This window comes from Notolabrus celidotus, chromosome 21 (genome assembly GCF_009762535.1).
Source record: "Notolabrus celidotus isolate fNotCel1 chromosome 21, fNotCel1.pri, whole genome shotgun sequence".
Taxonomy (NCBI): Eukaryota; Metazoa; Chordata; class Actinopteri; order Labriformes; family Labridae; genus Notolabrus; species Notolabrus celidotus.
Window position 1 is genome coordinate 27,775,116 of NC_048292.1, and position 17,923 is coordinate 27,793,038.

General features: G+C 36.8%; 1 protein-coding gene across 1 annotated transcript; it reads left to right on the forward strand.

Annotated features, from left to right (window-relative positions):
• The first annotated feature begins 165 nt into the window (after positions 1-165).
• LOC117805081 (solute carrier organic anion transporter family member 1C1-like) lies at positions 166-16,409 on the forward strand. Its single transcript, XM_034673664.1, has 14 exons — positions 166-284; positions 2,412-2,553; positions 3,711-3,843; positions 6,509-6,633; positions 6,802-6,948; positions 7,074-7,172; positions 9,527-9,787; positions 10,603-10,767; positions 12,137-12,332; positions 12,462-12,627; positions 12,864-13,048; positions 13,165-13,229; positions 13,389-13,506; positions 15,233-16,409. The coding sequence occupies exons 1-14, from the start codon at positions 234-236 to the stop codon at positions 15,444-15,446; spliced, it is 2,067 nt and encodes a 688-aa protein (XP_034529555.1). The 5' UTR covers positions 166-233; the 3' UTR covers positions 15,447-16,409.
• The last annotated feature ends 1,514 nt before the right edge of the window (positions 16,410-17,923 follow it).

Here is a 17,923-nt window from a genome sequence, read left to right on the forward strand (position 1 = left end):
TTCCTATCATGCAATTATCATTATAATGCATCTGTTATTTAAGGCATTAAGTTATACAATTGAAGTTGGTCCTTCTTTATTATTTTGATATTTCTAATTCATCAAGATTTTAAATAAATTAACATTTTCTTTTGCCCCAAATACTGATATGCTTCTGATCTTGGTGTCTCTCTACATGTGTGTTAGTGAGGTGTTTTCTGCTCCCTTGCATCTGTTTAGCACACAGCAGCATCATGAGTGTGGAGTCCAAAAAAACACGGGAGGCTTGCTGCTCCAAGCTCAAGGTAAGTGAAATGTAATATCACAAAGAGTTACTTTCTTGATTTTTTTTTACTTTTGAGAAAATAAATAGACAATCATCCAAAAGACAAGCCTGTTAAGAAAACTAATCATGAACCTACTTTTCTTACACCTTATCACCTTGTCCATGTCAGTACTATGTGTTCAACTAATGCTTTACTTGGTGAAGCAGTAAAAGGAAAAGCATCAACGCAAAAAAAATGCAACCTTATATTCTCCTGAGCTGATAAACTTTGAGACTTTGACACCAAAAGATGCTTTACTAGGTTTTGAAATGAGAACAGAGCTGTTTATGAGCGTCTTGGAGAGGTAAGGTGCAGGTTAACCACAGTCAATAGAGATAACATTAAGAGCCAGTGAGGTGAGCTTTTATGTGCCTGATAGAAATAAAAGCAGTGGGTTGGTTGCAGTGACCTGACCTGTATTTGGACCATGTAACAGCTCTTTGTTTTTTTAGAGACTGATTATTCAAGTAAATGGGACATCAGCTGTCACTATTCTGTACTCATTCAGTTTTGTTAACTTACACAGTACCAGTCAAAAGTTCGGACACACCTTCTCATTCAATGGTTTTTATTCATTTAAATTACTTTCAACATTGTAGAGTAATACTGATGGCATCAACACTTTCAAAGAACACATGGAATTATTGAATGACCAAAAAAGTGTTAAACAAAGCAGAATCTGTTTTATATTTTAGATTCTGTAAAGTAGCCCCCTTTTTCCTTCATGACAGCTTTGCACACTCTTGGTATTCTCTCAGTCTGCTTCATGAAGTGGTCTCCTGGAATGGTTTTTAATTAACATGAGCCTTGTCAAGAGTTCATTTTTAGAATGACTTGCCTTCTTAATGTGTTTGAGACCATCAGTTGTGTTGTTCAGAGGTAGGGTTAGTACACAATGGATCGCCTTATTTGACTACTGTTGTAATCCAGATTATGGCAAAACCAGATTATTTCATAGTTTAGATGTCTTCAGTATTAATCTACAATGTTGAACATAATTAAATAAATAAAAACCATTGAATAAGAAGGTGTGTCCAAACTTTTGACTGGCATTGTATATGGTAAAAATAATAAAATTGAAGATTAAAATTTGAATGAATAAATCAATAAATAAATACAAATTAAATGATTAATTTTGAATAAGAACATTTAAAACAAAAAATTTGAGGAATATCTTGGAACTCTATAAAACTCAAAAATGACTCAGGTGGCCAAAGATTCAGATTCCAGATTTTCAAAGACAACATTTAGTTCAATATCCAGAACCCAAACACAACATTGTTAGATTTATGCCCTTATAGGTACTTTATCAATTGAAATATTTCTTGACATTTGCTGTGTCAAAGTGTTGTAATATCTGTGTTCTCTTTCTTTGTTATGCATGGACTGAAGAGAAAATGTAATCCTTTTAAAGTAAATTTAAATTAACGAATCCCATCTAAATTAGTACCAATCAATATTTATGTTATAGCACTAAATCACAACTAACATTATCCCAAGAGGCTTTTAAAAACATAGCAGGTCTATACCACACTGTATGTTAAACTATCAACAAAGACCCAACATCAAGACAGAGTAAGATCCAGTCCCCTGTTACTGACAGGATTAGATCTTCTCTCATCTTAATTCACCATGAGCATTGCACCTCACAGTATTTAGTTAGTTACAGCAGAGAGGAAAAACTTCCTTTTAACAGGCAGAAACCTCGAGCAGGACCAGACTCATGTTAGACAGCCATCTGCCTCAACTGAGTTGGGGTTGGAAAGAGGGATAGAGGAGAATAAGAGAGAGAGAGATGACAGTGATGACCACCAATCAATACCAATCAGTGTTTAAAGAAGGTGTGAAGTACTGAGGTTGCCATTGTAGGTGTTGAAAGTGTGAATTAACCTAATTTATCACTGGAGTATGAGAAGACATTCATTTCTATTTACACCTGCATGTAGCTGTAACATCGTTTGTACTGAATTAAGCCTCATTAAGAAACTTTAATTACTGGAACCTCATAGAATTAGACCAATCCACTCACATGGAAGTCTCACTTTACTTGATGTAATCCACTCAAAGATCAAATAAAGTTTTCATGAACGTCTTGTTTTTTTTCAGCTCTTCCTGGCCTCTATGGCCTTTGTGTACTTTTCCAAAGCCTTCTGTGGAGCCTACATGAAGAGCTCCATCACCCAGATTGAGAGGCGCTTTGATATCCCCAGCTCCCTCATTGGGGTAATAGATGGCAGCTTTGAAATGGGTATGTGCAATCATTTTTTCTTTTAAGATTTTGGGCCGTAAGATTAAATAGATCATGGATTTTTTGATAGGGATGGGTTCATTTCTTCTTTCACGAAAGAAGCTTCAACTTGAAATATCAAGCATAGTTTTGCCAAAAGATAACCGCATTATTAACACTATAGCAGAAACAATCATGTAAGGGTATCAATAGAACATTTGAATTCGAAATAAACACAAAAAGATTATGCTTTAATAAAAAGGATAAGCAATCAGTGGAGAAACCCATCATACTATCCACTCATATTAACAAATGTATCCTACCACATGTCTCCTCATGTCCCCCACAGCCCAAAAGAGATGGGAGCAGATGGGGAACAAAAGCCAATACATCTCTTGGGTTATCAAATGAACACCACCTTACACCAGTGTTCCATTTAGTTTGGTCCAAGACACCTAAGTGAGGCTAACAGTTAGCTTGAAAGCCTAACCTCCCATGCTAGCTTCAACAGCCCATCATATCCTCAGACAACACTACCAATACAGCATTGCTGTGTTAACATACAGAGTGACAATACAGATACTATCTTCTCTACCACATGGCCCCCAATGGCCCCCATAACCCAAAACACAGAAAAGACAACAGATTAGGCAGTGCACTCCAATTTCCCTGTAGTCCCCCTAATGTAATGAGCAAAGCGCAGAAAGAAGAGAGAGAAAACAGAGAGAATAGTACGTGGAAAGATGACAGGGAACTCAGAGTATGGGGAAGAAGCCTGTGTTGGCTAGAGCTCACCCCCACCGTGTTAGGATGTACAGTCTGCTCCCTACTCCCCCATTGAACCCTATGAACCCTTGACATCTAACTTCTACTGGACTGAAAACATGTCAGTTAGGTTTTAGACGTGACTTTAAAGGGCCATGTGTAACTGTGAAGTTATCTGGAGATTTCTATGTGCTGGTCTTCACAACATATTGTTAAGAAAGACCGATAGAAGTGCTGGTTAACATAGGTAGCCAGACGAACTGTCTCTACCTGTTTTCATCACTAATGATGAGCTATGCTAACAGGGTAATTGATTATAGTTTTACACTGGGAAGAAATCTGTCTGCAAATATGTATTTATAAAAGTTGTTAATAATAGAAAATCTATTTTCTTCTTCTTCATCTTCTTGTAGGTAACTTGTTGGTCATAGCCTTTGTGAGCTACTTCGGTGCAAAGCTCCATCGTCCCAGGCTGATCGGCATCGGTTGTGTGATCATGGCTGCTGGATCCTATCTCATCGCTCTGCCTCATTTCTTCCAGGGACAGTAAGTACACTGCTGTCTTTATCCTCTTTATCCTGTTAATACTCAAGTTTTGTTCAAGTTGTAAATGGTGGCACTGTTAGAATATCCTGCAGTAATATGTTCCATGGAGGCAAAGCTATGGGACGCCGTTTGTAAAGTTGTACACACTGAAAAGAACCGCAACATTTCTCCATATGTAGCTCCAAAACATCATAAAAACATGGTGTGAATTTTTTTTTTAAAGTCACTTTTCACATTTAGAGCAAAATTTGTGAACTTTTTCCATTTCATTTTTGTCGGGACATATATATTTGATTTAAAATAACCATTAAATCCAAATGCTAAATATAAATCTAAATGTTAAATATCCAATATAAATGTTAATGTTAAATCCAAATGTTAAATGTTGCTCTGTGATCCTAAATATTTAGCTAATATGCTAATTCCCACTACCGCCTAACGGAAGTAACAAAATAAAAGCATCATAAGTGATACAGATCTCCCAACCAGAGTCTGTCAGTACTGACTCCTGAGGGTTACCAGCAAGACTGCCCACTGTCCATAATGTGCACTGATTTAGCAGGGAAAATTGGAGTTAGTTCTGGATGCCACTAAGAGATTAACTGAATACTTATGATCGCAGCGCAACATTTAACATCTAGATTTAACGTTTAACATTTATATTTAACATTTAGCATTTATATTTATATTTAACATTTAGATTTAACAGTGATTTTAACTTAAAGGTGACATATCACGCCTTTTTCATCAATATATATTGGTCTAAGAGGTCCCCAAAACATGTCTTTAAAGTTTATGCTCAAAAAAACACTTTGAAATCAGGTTTTGGTCTGCCTGAAAAACCCTCTTCTTCAGTCCTCCTCAGAACACTCTGTTTTCTCTCTGACCACGCCCCCTCAGGAAGTGGATGTGCCTCGGCTCTCCAGCACGTTGATCTAATGTTTACATGTTGGCTGAATATACACGGCTGCTCAGAGATCACGTTACTTCAACCCTCTGAATCTGATCCAGAATCTGATCCTGACGGAGAGGCGCCTGTAGCAGGACCTTTCTGAAGGATTGGTCACAGATTTAGTGTTTCTTGTTGTTTTATTTATCAGTATGTCGACGTGTGTCTTGGTACACAGCTACGAACATGTAGCTATGTGGCTATGCTAACTAGCGCTAGCACTTAACCATGATAAATAAAAATCATCCACTAGATCTTCAAATCTGCAGACGTGGGGAGTAAAACTGACCTCTGCCAGAGAGTCAGCAGGACCTTTCTGAAGGATTGGTCACAGATTCTGTGTTTCTTGTTGTTTTATTTGTCAGTATGTCGACGTGTGTCTTGGTACACAGCTGCAGCTACGATATGTAGCTATGCTAACTAGCGCTAGCACTTATCCATGATAAATAAAAATCATCCACTAGATCTTCAAATCTGCAGACGTGGGGAGTAAAACCGACCTTTGTGTTTATTAAGACAGCATACCACTAGCATGCCTCCCTCCTAAGCTCCTTGTTAGCACACATGTGTGCAGGGAATGAAAAACGGGGGAGGGATTCAGTATTATTTTATACAGTCTATGGGCTGAACAAGCTCCGAGCTCTGACTCCGTGACAGACCGGATATTGTTGTTACGTAACAAAAACACTGAAGTCTGAAACGGCTGGTTTCACACACATTTACAGAAAGGTGGAGAAATCAGAACAGGGGCAGAATGGATTTTTTTCATTCTCGGGGGGTTTGTAGACATGCCAGGGACACATATTTCAGGTAAAGAACCATTAAAAAGTCCATTTTGCATGATATGTCACCTTTAAATATATTTGTCACAAATGACCACAATGACCACAAATAGTCCTCTAAATGTAATTTTACATTTTACATTCACTTTAAAAAGTGACCTTTCATCATTCACAGTACATAGAGCTAAATGTGGGGAATTGTTGCTGTTATTTTCAGTGTGCACAGCTTTACAAACAGCGCCCCATACAAAGCTGCTATGAACAAGCACTCTAGTAACAGGATGGGAGTTAAAGAACTTCAGTCTCAAGTGTCGTTTTCAAAAACCCAGAAGTTAGACAGCAGGTGTACAACTATAGCTAATTACATTAAATCTAATTTTCATATGGTGAGAACAACCTGTCCAAGACCCCAGGGCAAACATCTTCTGTTGATCCCTTTTTGAGGTCTCTCTCCAAAATGTAATGTCCCTGTATCCAAGTTTTGTGCTCATAGAAGAGCTCAAGTGGTATACATGACACAGGAATGAGGGCACAAATGTTTTATTTATTGTTTGATTTAATAAAACATCAATTCTTACCAGATGTTAACTATTGAAATCAAATTTTGACTCAAGCCCCTGCTTCTCAGGGCTTACTTAGTTACAGGATTAAGAAAAAATGCAACACCCCCTCACCTCAGGTCCTGTGCTTTAGCAGGGCAAATTCCTCAGAAAAGTCAAGTTAATTAAATTCCAAAATGTGAACAAATACAAAGTAAGTCAACAATCCAGAGCATTTCTGCCTCAATAAGACTGAAAAATAAGAAGTGTATGATTTTAATAATATTTATGAGATGTTCAGAGTGCTTTACCACATTGTTGTTGCCAATCTTTTAAGAAAATGAATTGTCATGTTGTAAGAAATAAATTGTGTAACATTTCTTAATATTTTTCAGCTATAAATATGAGACTAGTATGTCTCATAGTACAGCTGTCAACAGCACTGAGAACATCCTGCCATGTCTGTCCAACCACACTGTGATTGATGAAGACGAATCGCCTGATTTAGAGGCTCGGACAGGTATCCGGATCTTACTTGATTGAGGTTTCATTCTGTTGTTCATTTGGTATTTCGGTAGCTTATTTAATTCATTGATGCAGAGGATGATCAAAGCTCTACAGAGAATTTTCAACATACTGTTTGAACAGCTTCAATCCACATCCTGATTCATTTTTTGGTCTTTCTTAGCTTGTGAAAAGGCAGCTGGTTCATCCATGTGGATCTATGTATTCCTGGGTAACATGCTACGTGGAATTGGTGAGACTCCCATCATGCCTCTGGGTGTTTCCTACTTGGATGACTTCTCCAGAGAAGAGAACACTCCTTTTTATTTAGGTTAGTAACATTTTACGTTGTATTGCAGTTGCTAGTCTTGTGTGATAATTTCAAGAAATTAGGTTTACACTGTTTTGTAACCTTAATCTTTCATAACCTTTCTTTTCTTTTTCTCCATTTTCCAGCCTGCATTCATACTGTGGGAATCTTGGGACCGATGTTTGGGTTCATGCTCGGGTCCTACCTTGCCAAGATCTATGTAGATGTTGGATCTGTGGATTTAGGTAGGCTATGGCAAAGGAAACTTTAACTTCACATGTTGTATTATATTTGTTTGACTTAGTCACTTTGCATTGAGTATGAAACAAGTATTGAGTCCTTAGCTATGTGTAGAGATAGTAGATGCAACCCTTTGTCCAAATCTGCCATCTAACCTGTTTGGCAAGTATGGGGCAACATTTCTGCACATTTAGCTCCAAAATGTCATAAAAACGTTGTGTACATATTTAAAAGTCACTGTTTTATCAAATCTAGAGTAATTTTTGTGACCTTTGCACTTTATTTTTGTCATGACTAATATATTTAAAGGTGACATATCATGCAAAATTGACTTTTTAATAGTTCTCTACCTGAAATATGTGTCCCTGGCATGTCTACAAACCCCCCGAGAATGAAAAAAATCCATTCTGCCCGTTTGGATTTCTCCACCTTTCTGTAAATGTGTGTGAAACGAGCCGTTTCAGACTTCCGTGTTTTTGATACGTAACAACAATATCCGGTCTGTCACGGAGTCAGAGCTCGGAGCTTGTTCAGCCCATAGACTGCATAAAATAATACTGAATCCCCCCTCCGTTTTTCATTACCTGCACAAATGTGTGCTAACAAGGAGCTTAGGAGGGAGGCATGCTAGTTGTAGGCTGTCTTAATAAACACAAAGGTCGGTTTTACTCCCCACGTCTGCAGATTTGAAGATCTAGTGGATGATTTTTAGTTATCATGGATTAGTGCTAGCGCTAATTAGCATAGCTACATGTCGTAGCTGTAGCTGTGTACCAAGACAAACGTGGACATACTGACAAATAAAACAACAAGAAACACAGAATCTGTGACCAATCCTTTAGAAAGGTCCTGCTGCCTTTCTGGTAGAGGTCGGTTTTACTCCCCACGTCTGCAGATTTGAAGATCTAGTGGATGATTTTTATTTATCATGGATAAGTGCTAGCGCTAGTTAGCATAGCCACATAGCTACATGTTCGTAGCTGTGTACCAAGACACACGTTGACATACTGATAAATAAAACAACAAGAAACACTAAATCTGTGACCAATCCTTCAGAAAGGTCCTGCTACAGGCGCCTCTCCGTCAGGATCAGATTCTGGATCAGATTCAGAGGGTTGAAGTAACGTGATCTCTGAGCAGCCGTGTATATTCAGCCAACATGTAAACATTAGATCAACGTGCTGGACAGCCGAGGCACATCCACTTCCTGAGGGGGCGTGGTCAGAGAGAGAACAGAGTGTTCTGAGGAGGACTGAAGAAGAGGGTTTTTCAGGCAGACCAAAATCTGATTTCAAAGTGTTTTTTGGAGCATAAACTTTAAAGACATGTTTTGGGGACCTCTTAGACCAATATATATTGATGAAAAAAGCGTGATATGTCACCTTTAAGTTAAAATCACCGTTAAGTCTAAATGCTAAATATAAATGTAAATGTTAAATATATATTTTGAATGTAAATATCAAATGTTAAATCCAAATATTAAATGTTGCTCTGCGATCCTAAATATTTAGCTAATATGCAATTTCCCACTGCCGCCTAGCGGAAATACCAAAATAAAAGCATCACAAAGAGATACAGATATCCCAACCAGAGTCTCTCATTACTGATTCCTACGGGTTACTTGCCAGACTGCCCACTGTCCATAATGTGCACTGATTTATCAGAAAATATTGGAAGTTATTCTTTTTTATTATTATTAAAGATTTCACAACGCTCAGGGACAGTGCTGAACCAGTCTGTGGTACAGACAAGCTGAGTTGGTATTGCTAAGTCTGTAATGTATGATGCTTTTATTTTGGTATTTCCACTGGGCAGCAGTGTGAATTTGCATATTTGCTTAATATTGAGGATCGCAGAGCAACATTTAACATTTAGATTAACATTTAACATTTGGATTTAACATTTAGATTTAGATTTAACATGAAGATTTAACAGGGATTTAACTTAAATATATTTGTAACAACAAAATAAAATGTAAAAACGACCACAAATATTCTTCTTAATGTGATAAAAAAAAGTGACTTTTCATCATTCACACTACATAGAGCTAAATGTGGAGAATTGTTGCTGTTATTTTCAGTGTGCACAACTTTACAAACAGGGTCTTATTTGCAAAACAGCCAAACAAATCTTCCAGGGACAAGAGGGATTCCCAACATTTCATCATGCTCAGTAGAACTAGCTCAGTATTTACTCTGTGACTTAGGGCTTTTGACAGTCCATGAACTAGAGTACTCACTCCATTACCTCTAGCTAATATGTAAGTTGTTACGACAAAAGGGTTAAAGGGTTACCAGTGGAAGTCAAACAAACAAACTCCCCTCCATAATCTGTTTCTTTGCTTGTCCTCCTCTATCAGACAGCATCACAATCACCTATAAAGACTCCCGCTGGGTGGGAGCCTGGTGGCTGGGCTTTATAGTTACTGGAACCGTTGTCCTGCTGTCCGGTATCCCATTCTGGTTCCTCCCTAAGTCTTTGCCCAAGCAAGGAGAAGAGCAGAGTCAGAGTAAAAGCACAGAGCTCGCTACAGTGCCAGAGCAGGAAAACTTCCTGCCAGATGAAAACCAGGATCACGAGGAGAAGGAAAAGCCAGTTACATTCCAGGAGATGGCTAAAGGTACAATCCAAGCATAGCATGCTCTTCAGTGATGTCACTACTTCTTTTTGCCTGAGGATGCATTGGCAAACTCAAGGTTTATCAGGAAAGTAGAATAGAATCAAAGATTTTGTATCTAAGTTTTGACAACCATAAATTTAGAAGCTCTCCCAAAACCTTCTAGAATAAAAAGGAAGGTGACACTGTTCAAACAGTTCTGGGCTTTATGGGCTTAATTAATAACAAGGCAGTTAGCTCAGACAAACTATGAGTAAGACTGTTAACCCTGATGTCTGGACTTCGAGAACTGACCACAATGCAATCTAGGCAAGAGTTGAATGACCCATCAGGACAGCCACACGTGGAGCTGGATACTTAAGCACAGGCCTAGTCATACCATGGTGCATCCATCCTTTATTAGGTTCACATAAAGTTGTCTTCAGAACATTAGTATCAACATCCAGGTCAGATAATTATATTGTACTGGATACAATATGAATGCATGATATTGTATTCAAAAGCTTCCCAATATTCCAGAGAAAATTACATTAATTTGAACTAGAAGCTATGCATAAGGCGTATGTGCTTTATAAATAATGCTCATCTGAATAACTGTTTTGTGATTATGACTATAGATAAAGATATATATGAAATGCAAAAACAGTAAGAAGTTTAGCATACGTAATCATTTTAAGTGGTCAGAACTGCTGCTATTTTTTGTAGGAGAACACCAAGTTAACTAATTAGATTGACATTTTTAATTTTGCTGCTGCTGCAAGAAGGAAGTCATTTAACATTTCTTTCTATACTTTGTGTCGTCCTTTGCTTTATACCAGATTTCGTTCCATCTCTAAGGAGACTTTTCAAGAACAGCATCTATTCCATGATGATTCTCACCTACCTGGTTGCTGTTAACGGCTTCATTGGCATGATCACCTTCAAGCCAAAGTTCTTGGAGCAGATCTACGGCCAATCAGCCTCAAAGGCCATTTTCCTCATAGGTACGGAGCATGAGGGGAACCCCACTCACTGTAACAATGATGTTGTTTAAGGGAAGTGTGATCACAAGAGATAAAGTTGACTTGAAGTGGAAGCACTAAGTAGCCCACTGCGGACTCTCCCATTGTGTTTCTGTAAAGTAGGCCCCTTAGCTGTGATTAACTTTTTATGACTGCTTACCAACAGAACTTTGTTATTGTTATAGTATGTTTATTTTGAAATCATTGTTCAAAAAAATCACCTATTATTATAACACTTGTTGTTAGAACCTCTGCAGATGCAACGATTTTAAGCAAAAGACACATTATGTCACATGAGCTTCACTGACTTATAACATAGTTCTCAAGCACAGTGCTTGTTAAGATAGTAACAGATAGATAAAATAGTTCAGTATTTACAAATTAAGTACTTTTTTTTTAACACTGTAGACATTAAGTGACTAAGACATTAGATCTAAAACTATCCTACAAATGGTTAAACTAGAGAAATGAAGATTAAGTGTTAAAGCCATGAATAGTGTGAAATATTTTTTAAAAACATAGCTTATGTTTTTTTTAAATGTTAGCCTTAAATTAATTAATTAACAAATGGTCAAAACAGAGAGCTACATATATGTAAATATGGGATATTTGTATATATATCCTGGATGTATTATGTATGAAAAGTAGTGGATAACTCTTATAGCTAATACTATAATGATAATAATAATAATAATAATACAAATAATAATAATACTAATAATAATAATAATAATAATAATAATAATAACAATAAAAATAATATTAATATTAATAACAACAATAATAATAATAATAATAATAACAATAATAACAAAGATAATACTACTACTAATAATAATAATAATAATAAACAATAATAATAATAATAATAATAATAATAATAATAATAATAATAATAATAATAGTGATAATAATTATTGAAGGTATTGAATTATTAGTCAACATAGTTACAAATTTGGGATAAACAATGAATATATGGAGCTTAAATTGTTCAATGAATGTATTTAACATTTTGTTTAAGGAGTAGATATTTATTTTTAAAAGTAGGCCATCTGTGATATCAATATGTTGCTAAAAAAGCATCTGAAATTAGAAAGCTAGCTAGCAATCTAGATAGATATGTGTGAAGTGTAGTAGATAACGGTTAAACTCATAGATCATAGATATCTATATTTAGAGATCTAAGATATATTTATATATTATTTTATTTTATTTTATTTTCCATTTGTTGGTATTGAGTCTTAAAATAGGTTGAAAGGTATGCCTTTTTATAAATAGCTAAAGGCGTTGGGTAAATTGTAGTCTTTTCAGTGTTGATTGATTTCAATGTTCCTCTTATCAATCCTTCTAGGAATTCTGAATCTGCCAGCAGTAGCCTTGGGCATCATCACTGGAGGTTTTATTTTGAAGAAATTCAAGTTGGGTGTTATCGGAGCAGCCAGGGTGTCGATGGCTGCCTCCCTTGGGTCCTTTTGTCTGCTCTCGGTTCAGGTCTTCATCCACTGTGACAATGCAGATGTTGGAGGTTTAACTGTAACATATCAGGGGTGAGTGGCATGTCAACCATTCTTCCATTCTTCAATGCTTTGTTATTTGTTTTTGCTGTTTTTTCTTCAGGGTTTTTCACTTGACCAATGTCCTGTGCTTCTGTGTGTTTGTTCATGTCTGATCACCAGGGATTCCCACGTGTCCTATAACCAACAGACTATGGTGTCACAGTGCAACATGGGCTGCTCATGCTCTATGAAGCATTGGGATCCAGTATGTGCTTATAACGGCATGACGTATGCATCGCCCTGCTTGGCTGGCTGCAAGACCTCCAGTGGTACTGGCAAGGAAATGGTAAGGCAGCAACTTCTGTGTCTTCATAGATTCCATTGAACATACATGAGATGTTAATCTCATTGTAGATTAATCAGAAATTTAAGAAAAATTATCTCACACAATCAAACCATGCTTCAAATTTTGAAATCCTAAAAGAAAGGTTCTGGCCATGGCATTATCATGATTTAAAAGTGTCCACTTACGATCCAACAATGGCGGCCAATGTTCCAATCACTGTCTGCTGCTGTTTTTAGGTGTTTCATAACTGTACCTGTGTCGGGGAAATGATGACTCCTGGCATGAACATGTCTACAGTGCTGGGTCAGTGCCCAAGGAAGAGCAGCTGTGAGGGCATATTCAAGATCTTTATGTCTTTGTCTGTGGTGGGGTCCTTCATTTCTGCCTGTGGAGGAACACCAGGATACATTGTGCTGCTCAGGTACATCAAAGCTTTATACAGCTAGTTTTGTTTCTTTATCTCTGCAGCAAGCACTCCTATGGTTTATTCTTTCAGCATCAAAGTGTGACATGATAATATTTGTGCAAATATTCCAGGTCCATTCAGCCGGATCTAAAGGCACTTGCCTTGGGAATGCAAACACTGATAGTAAGAACTCTGGGTGAGTACCAAAATGTTTCAGACATTATATTACTGGGAATTTTCTATCATCAAAATGTTTTAAGTTTACTGTAGTACTACTGAAGTATTTATCTGAAAGAACAGTGTTAACACTGAGAGTGATGATAAGTGACTGATGTGTGACTGTGTGTGTTTTCAGGTGGGATTCCTCCTCCCATTTACTTTGGAGCACTGATTGACCGAACCTGTCTGAAGTGGGGTTCCAAGCAGTGTGGAGGCCGTGGAGCGTGTCGACTCTATGATGCTAATGCATTTAGGTACAGTGAAACCAAACTCAACATTTTCTGTAATTTCCTCCCTGCATAATTTCCCAATGGCACGGTATTAGCCATGTGAACATGTAGGATTTTCTATTGTTAGCTTTTAATATAAATAATACAAAATTGTCATCTACTGAAAGGAAAGCCAGTAAGCATAGCTTAGCATAAAGGACAGGAGATATTCAATAGATGTGTCTCAAAGTTTTGGTATGCTTTGGAGCTCAATTTTAAATTACATCAACAAATACACTTACCAGCCAACTAACCAACTACTAGTAAGCTTATCATAGTATTAGGGACAGGAAAATAATTTAACATTTCTCTCAGGTATAGCTCATTTTTTTAGTCTGGTTTCAGACTGTTATTACCAGTGGTTCAAAGTACATTAAAAGACACAAATGCAAAATTAGCATGGCAAAGTAAAAAAATTAATTCAGTCAGTTATTAGTTTAACACATAAGACATATTGAGATATTATTTACGCACTGTAGTTGCAACAAAACTTAAAGCTCCTGTGAGGAACTTCTGGTTTGTGTTGATTTTGGCGCCCCCTCTGGGTAACGCATTACTTCTTACACCTTTGCTGATTTTGTCCAGTATATGTGGAGTGATATGTAGTGTTTTTTGCACAGTGAAATGTATCACTCACTGTATTTGCCAACATGGCGCTGTCAGTTGTCTGGTCTGACACCTACCCCCTCACAGTATATGAATGAATAGTCCTGTTGTTGATGTACTCGTTTGCCTTTGTAGGTCATTCAGAGGTATCACATTCTGTCACACACAGTTTCTATCTATCTGTTTAATTGTCAGTCAAAAACTTCTCAGAGTTTGAAGTATTTTGGGAATGTGACTTGATCCTAAAAATGAAGCTTTTGCAACCTTCCACTTAGCTCAGTTTTAGCTTAGCCTTTAAATACATGAATAAAGGAATGAATAGATAATTGATCAATTAATTCATTGATTAATTAATTACAGTTGAGAAACTGTTGTTGTATAATATTTTTTACAAAAACTTCAATAAATTCCATATTATGAGAATTATGCATACTAGCTTTATCCTTAACCATACATTATCCTGCTTATTACCCAGCTACTTACTTAAAATACAAACATGTTGGCAAAAATCAATCAATCAATCAATAAGTTGCAAATAGTCTGATCGATTCCAGTTGATGTTCCAATGGAGATGGATTCTTGCTAATATTGCAGGACAGGATCTAATATGAAAATGTCCGTGGCCATGCCGATTTAGCATGCTAACCTAAGCTAACATTTTAGCCACATTGTTTTTATGCGAACGGAACCTAATGGTTTTACATCACCTTACAGTCTATGGTGTCAACAAGCAGAAGAAAAATGTGCTGGAACTCTACTCCGTAGATTAGTTTGACTTGACGTGTGATCAGTTTGCCTCTGGCGTTGCTCATGTTAGTAAAAGTTAATATCGGTTGTCAAGGGGTTTAGACCAATCAGAATAAAGCATCTTACAAAGTCGGAAGATCAGTTAGAGGTTCTGGTTTGCAGATTCACCATAAAAGAATCACATCATTTATGCTGGATTTCCTCACTTGAAAAACAAAACACAGCTCAAATATGTCACATGGTAGATTTTCTTTCCAATTTGAGAGCTCAGACTGACACTTCAGGAAGTGAAAGCACCAGAATTAAGTTAATAAGTTGAGCTTAACCTGTTGCAATGCATTTCTCTCCTTCCTTACAGAATGACATTCATGGGATTGATAACTGGACTCTACTTCCTGTCTAATACACTCTGGGGATTCCTCTATGTCAAACTTGTCAAGAGACACAAAAAGTTGGCACTGCGGAATCAGGCCAAAGAAAATGGACATGATGGTAACAATGTGGGTAACGGACACGCCAACATCAACATTGCCAAAAACAAAGAAGAAATGAACAAGGAGAGCACTATTTAAGGTGTTGGAGGAAGGCAACACCGTTGTTTTATTCAAACTACAAAGATTTCTCACTGCCTAAGTTCACTGCTGCATCCATACTGGACCAAAATGGGAAATGGTACAGTGTCAGCACTCTTTACTCTACAAGCAGTAAACCTGTGTTTTGCACTGATATTGTTGCAAAACATCAACTGAGTTTTTGGGTTGTGGGCTTGTTTGTTGTTTCAGTTCAGAGGTCAAAGAATAGTTTCACAAGAATCTAATGGCATTTCATGATATGCAATCCATATCTGAAAAGCAACATTTAAGGTTATTTTTAGCCCGTCTATACAACAGTCAAGGAAACATCATAGGGTTTGTACCGCTGGGCAAAAGCAGTTTCCTTTCGATGATGTTCACTTTTGAAACATTTCAGTATTTTAGAGGTAGCTGTCAAATATATCAAATTAAGGAAAAGTTGTGTCAACTGTGTGTACTTGAAGAGCATTAGGTCATGTAATTATAGTAATGTCTCCTCTTTATATTCAAAGTGATTTATGTGTAGATTCAAACATGTATACAGTTTATACAATACAGCTTTGTACAGTGTTTTATAGTTTGAATAACTATTTCAGACAACCAAAGTGGTTTGGGCCAAAGATGCAGTGACATCACTGATTTGACATTTGACATTTTGTCCTTGTAAATGTTCTGTTTTGTGTTTTTTAAAGTTTGCGAGATTATTGGGCCTTACTTAACATATTCTGAATAATTTGGTGATGGATGACCTGTCAATCAATCAATCTTCATTTCTATAGCACCAAATCACAACAAAAGTTATCTCAAGACTCTTTGAGAAACAGAGCAGGTCTAGACCACTCTATGTTCAATATTAAAGACCAAAAAACACGAAAGGATAGGATCCAGTTCCCTCTTACTGACAGGACTCAGTCTGATATCATCTTATCCACCATGAGCAGAGCACTTTGCAGTTTTTAGCTAGTTACAGCGGTGAGAAAAACTTCCATTAACAGGCAGAAACCTCGAGCAGAACCAGACTCATGTTAGACAGCCATCTGCCTCGACTAAATTGGGGTTGGAAAGAGGGATAGAGGAGATTAAGAGAGAGAGAGAGAGAGAGAGAGAGAGAGAGAGAGAGAGAGAGAGAGAGAGAGAGAGAGAGAGAGAGATACCTCTGGAGTGTGTTAGAGCAGAGTAACAACATGTTGTGGAACTTAAACTTTCCCAGTACATGAACCAGCTAAAAATAATCATAAAGAAGACATCTGTTAAAAATCATTACAATAAATTCAAAAGATACAATGTGTTTGTGTCTACAGCTGGTATATTTATAACTTAAAGATCTGATATCCAGGCAAGCTTGACTTTTTTAATGCTTGATTTTATTACACTGGTGTGTAATATAGTGTATATTTTCCCAAATGTGGGACTATTCCTGCAGGGCATTAAAAATCAGTTCATTAATTAAAGGTGGACATTGACAGAGGGTTTGAGAAACAACAGGTTGGATGTATGCTATGTAACTGTTTTTCTGACTGTTGTAAATGTATGAACGCCTCACCTGTTATATCAGCTGATTCTACAGAAACCCTATTGGTTATTTAAATTTACATAATCCTCAGACTCACAGTGTTTGTCTTTCAAAGTTCACTGTGGTTTGGAAAGGGAACTTAAAGTGAAAGGAATGTTACTCAACGTGACTGTTTTGTAGTTGTGAATCAAAGTGTTTCATTGTTTTTATATAATTACTGTTAATAGTGACGGTGTATATTTTTAGTTCATTATGTTTGTACTCATTTACTATTTTGTATTATCATAACTGCCAATCTTTTTTTTACACCTTTGTTGATTGTCCCTGAAGCATATCTTTAAGCATTAAAGACAATTTTCCACAATATGTTTTTAACCTTTGTATGTTTTTGATTATGTTATCATTATTATAAATTAGTATTTTTACTTTGTTATATTTTATTATGTATCATATTTTTATATTTTTGTTCTTATTTGTATCATGTTCTGCTTTCAGCTTTCCTACCACAAAAAAACCTAATAGACAAAAACCTGCAGCAGCAGCACATGACAAACAAAGTTAGTGAAGAAGCTTGTAACATATTGAATATGTAGCAGATATCAATCAATAATAATAATAATAATACATTTTATTTAGAAGCGCCTTTCAAAGCACTCAAGGTCGCTTTACAGACAGATCAAAACACAATAAATAAAAGAACACGATAAGATAAATAAAAACAACAAGCAAAGTAACACCAAGTTAAAAATGAAGCAGTGGAAATTAAACAGAGAATGCAGTTTGAAACAGATGGGTTTTGAGTTTTGATTTGAAGAGGGGTAGTGAGTCAGAGTTTCGGATGTCCGGTGGGAGTGAGTTCCAGAGTTGGGGAGCAGAGCGACTGAAAGCTCTGCTCCCCATGGTGCTGAGACGGGCGGGGGGCACAGAGAGGTGGAGGGAGGAGGAAGACCTGAGGGAGCGAGAG

What these genes read in the sequence shown, in the direction of transcription:
- LOC117805081 (XM_034673664.1), top strand. Translation starts at nt 234, where the DNA reads ATGAGTGTGGAGTCCAAAAAAACACGGGAGGCTTGCTGCTCCAAGCTC. An exon ending in CCTCATTTCTTCCAGGGACA is followed by an intron (nt 3,844 to 6,508) that starts GTAAGTACACTG and finishes AATATTTTTCAG; the next exon opens with CTATAAATATGAGACTAGTA. An exon ending in TGTTGGATCTGTGGATTTAG is followed by an intron (nt 7,173 to 9,526) that starts GTAGGCTATGGC and finishes CTCCTCTATCAG; the next exon opens with ACAGCATCACAATCACCTAT.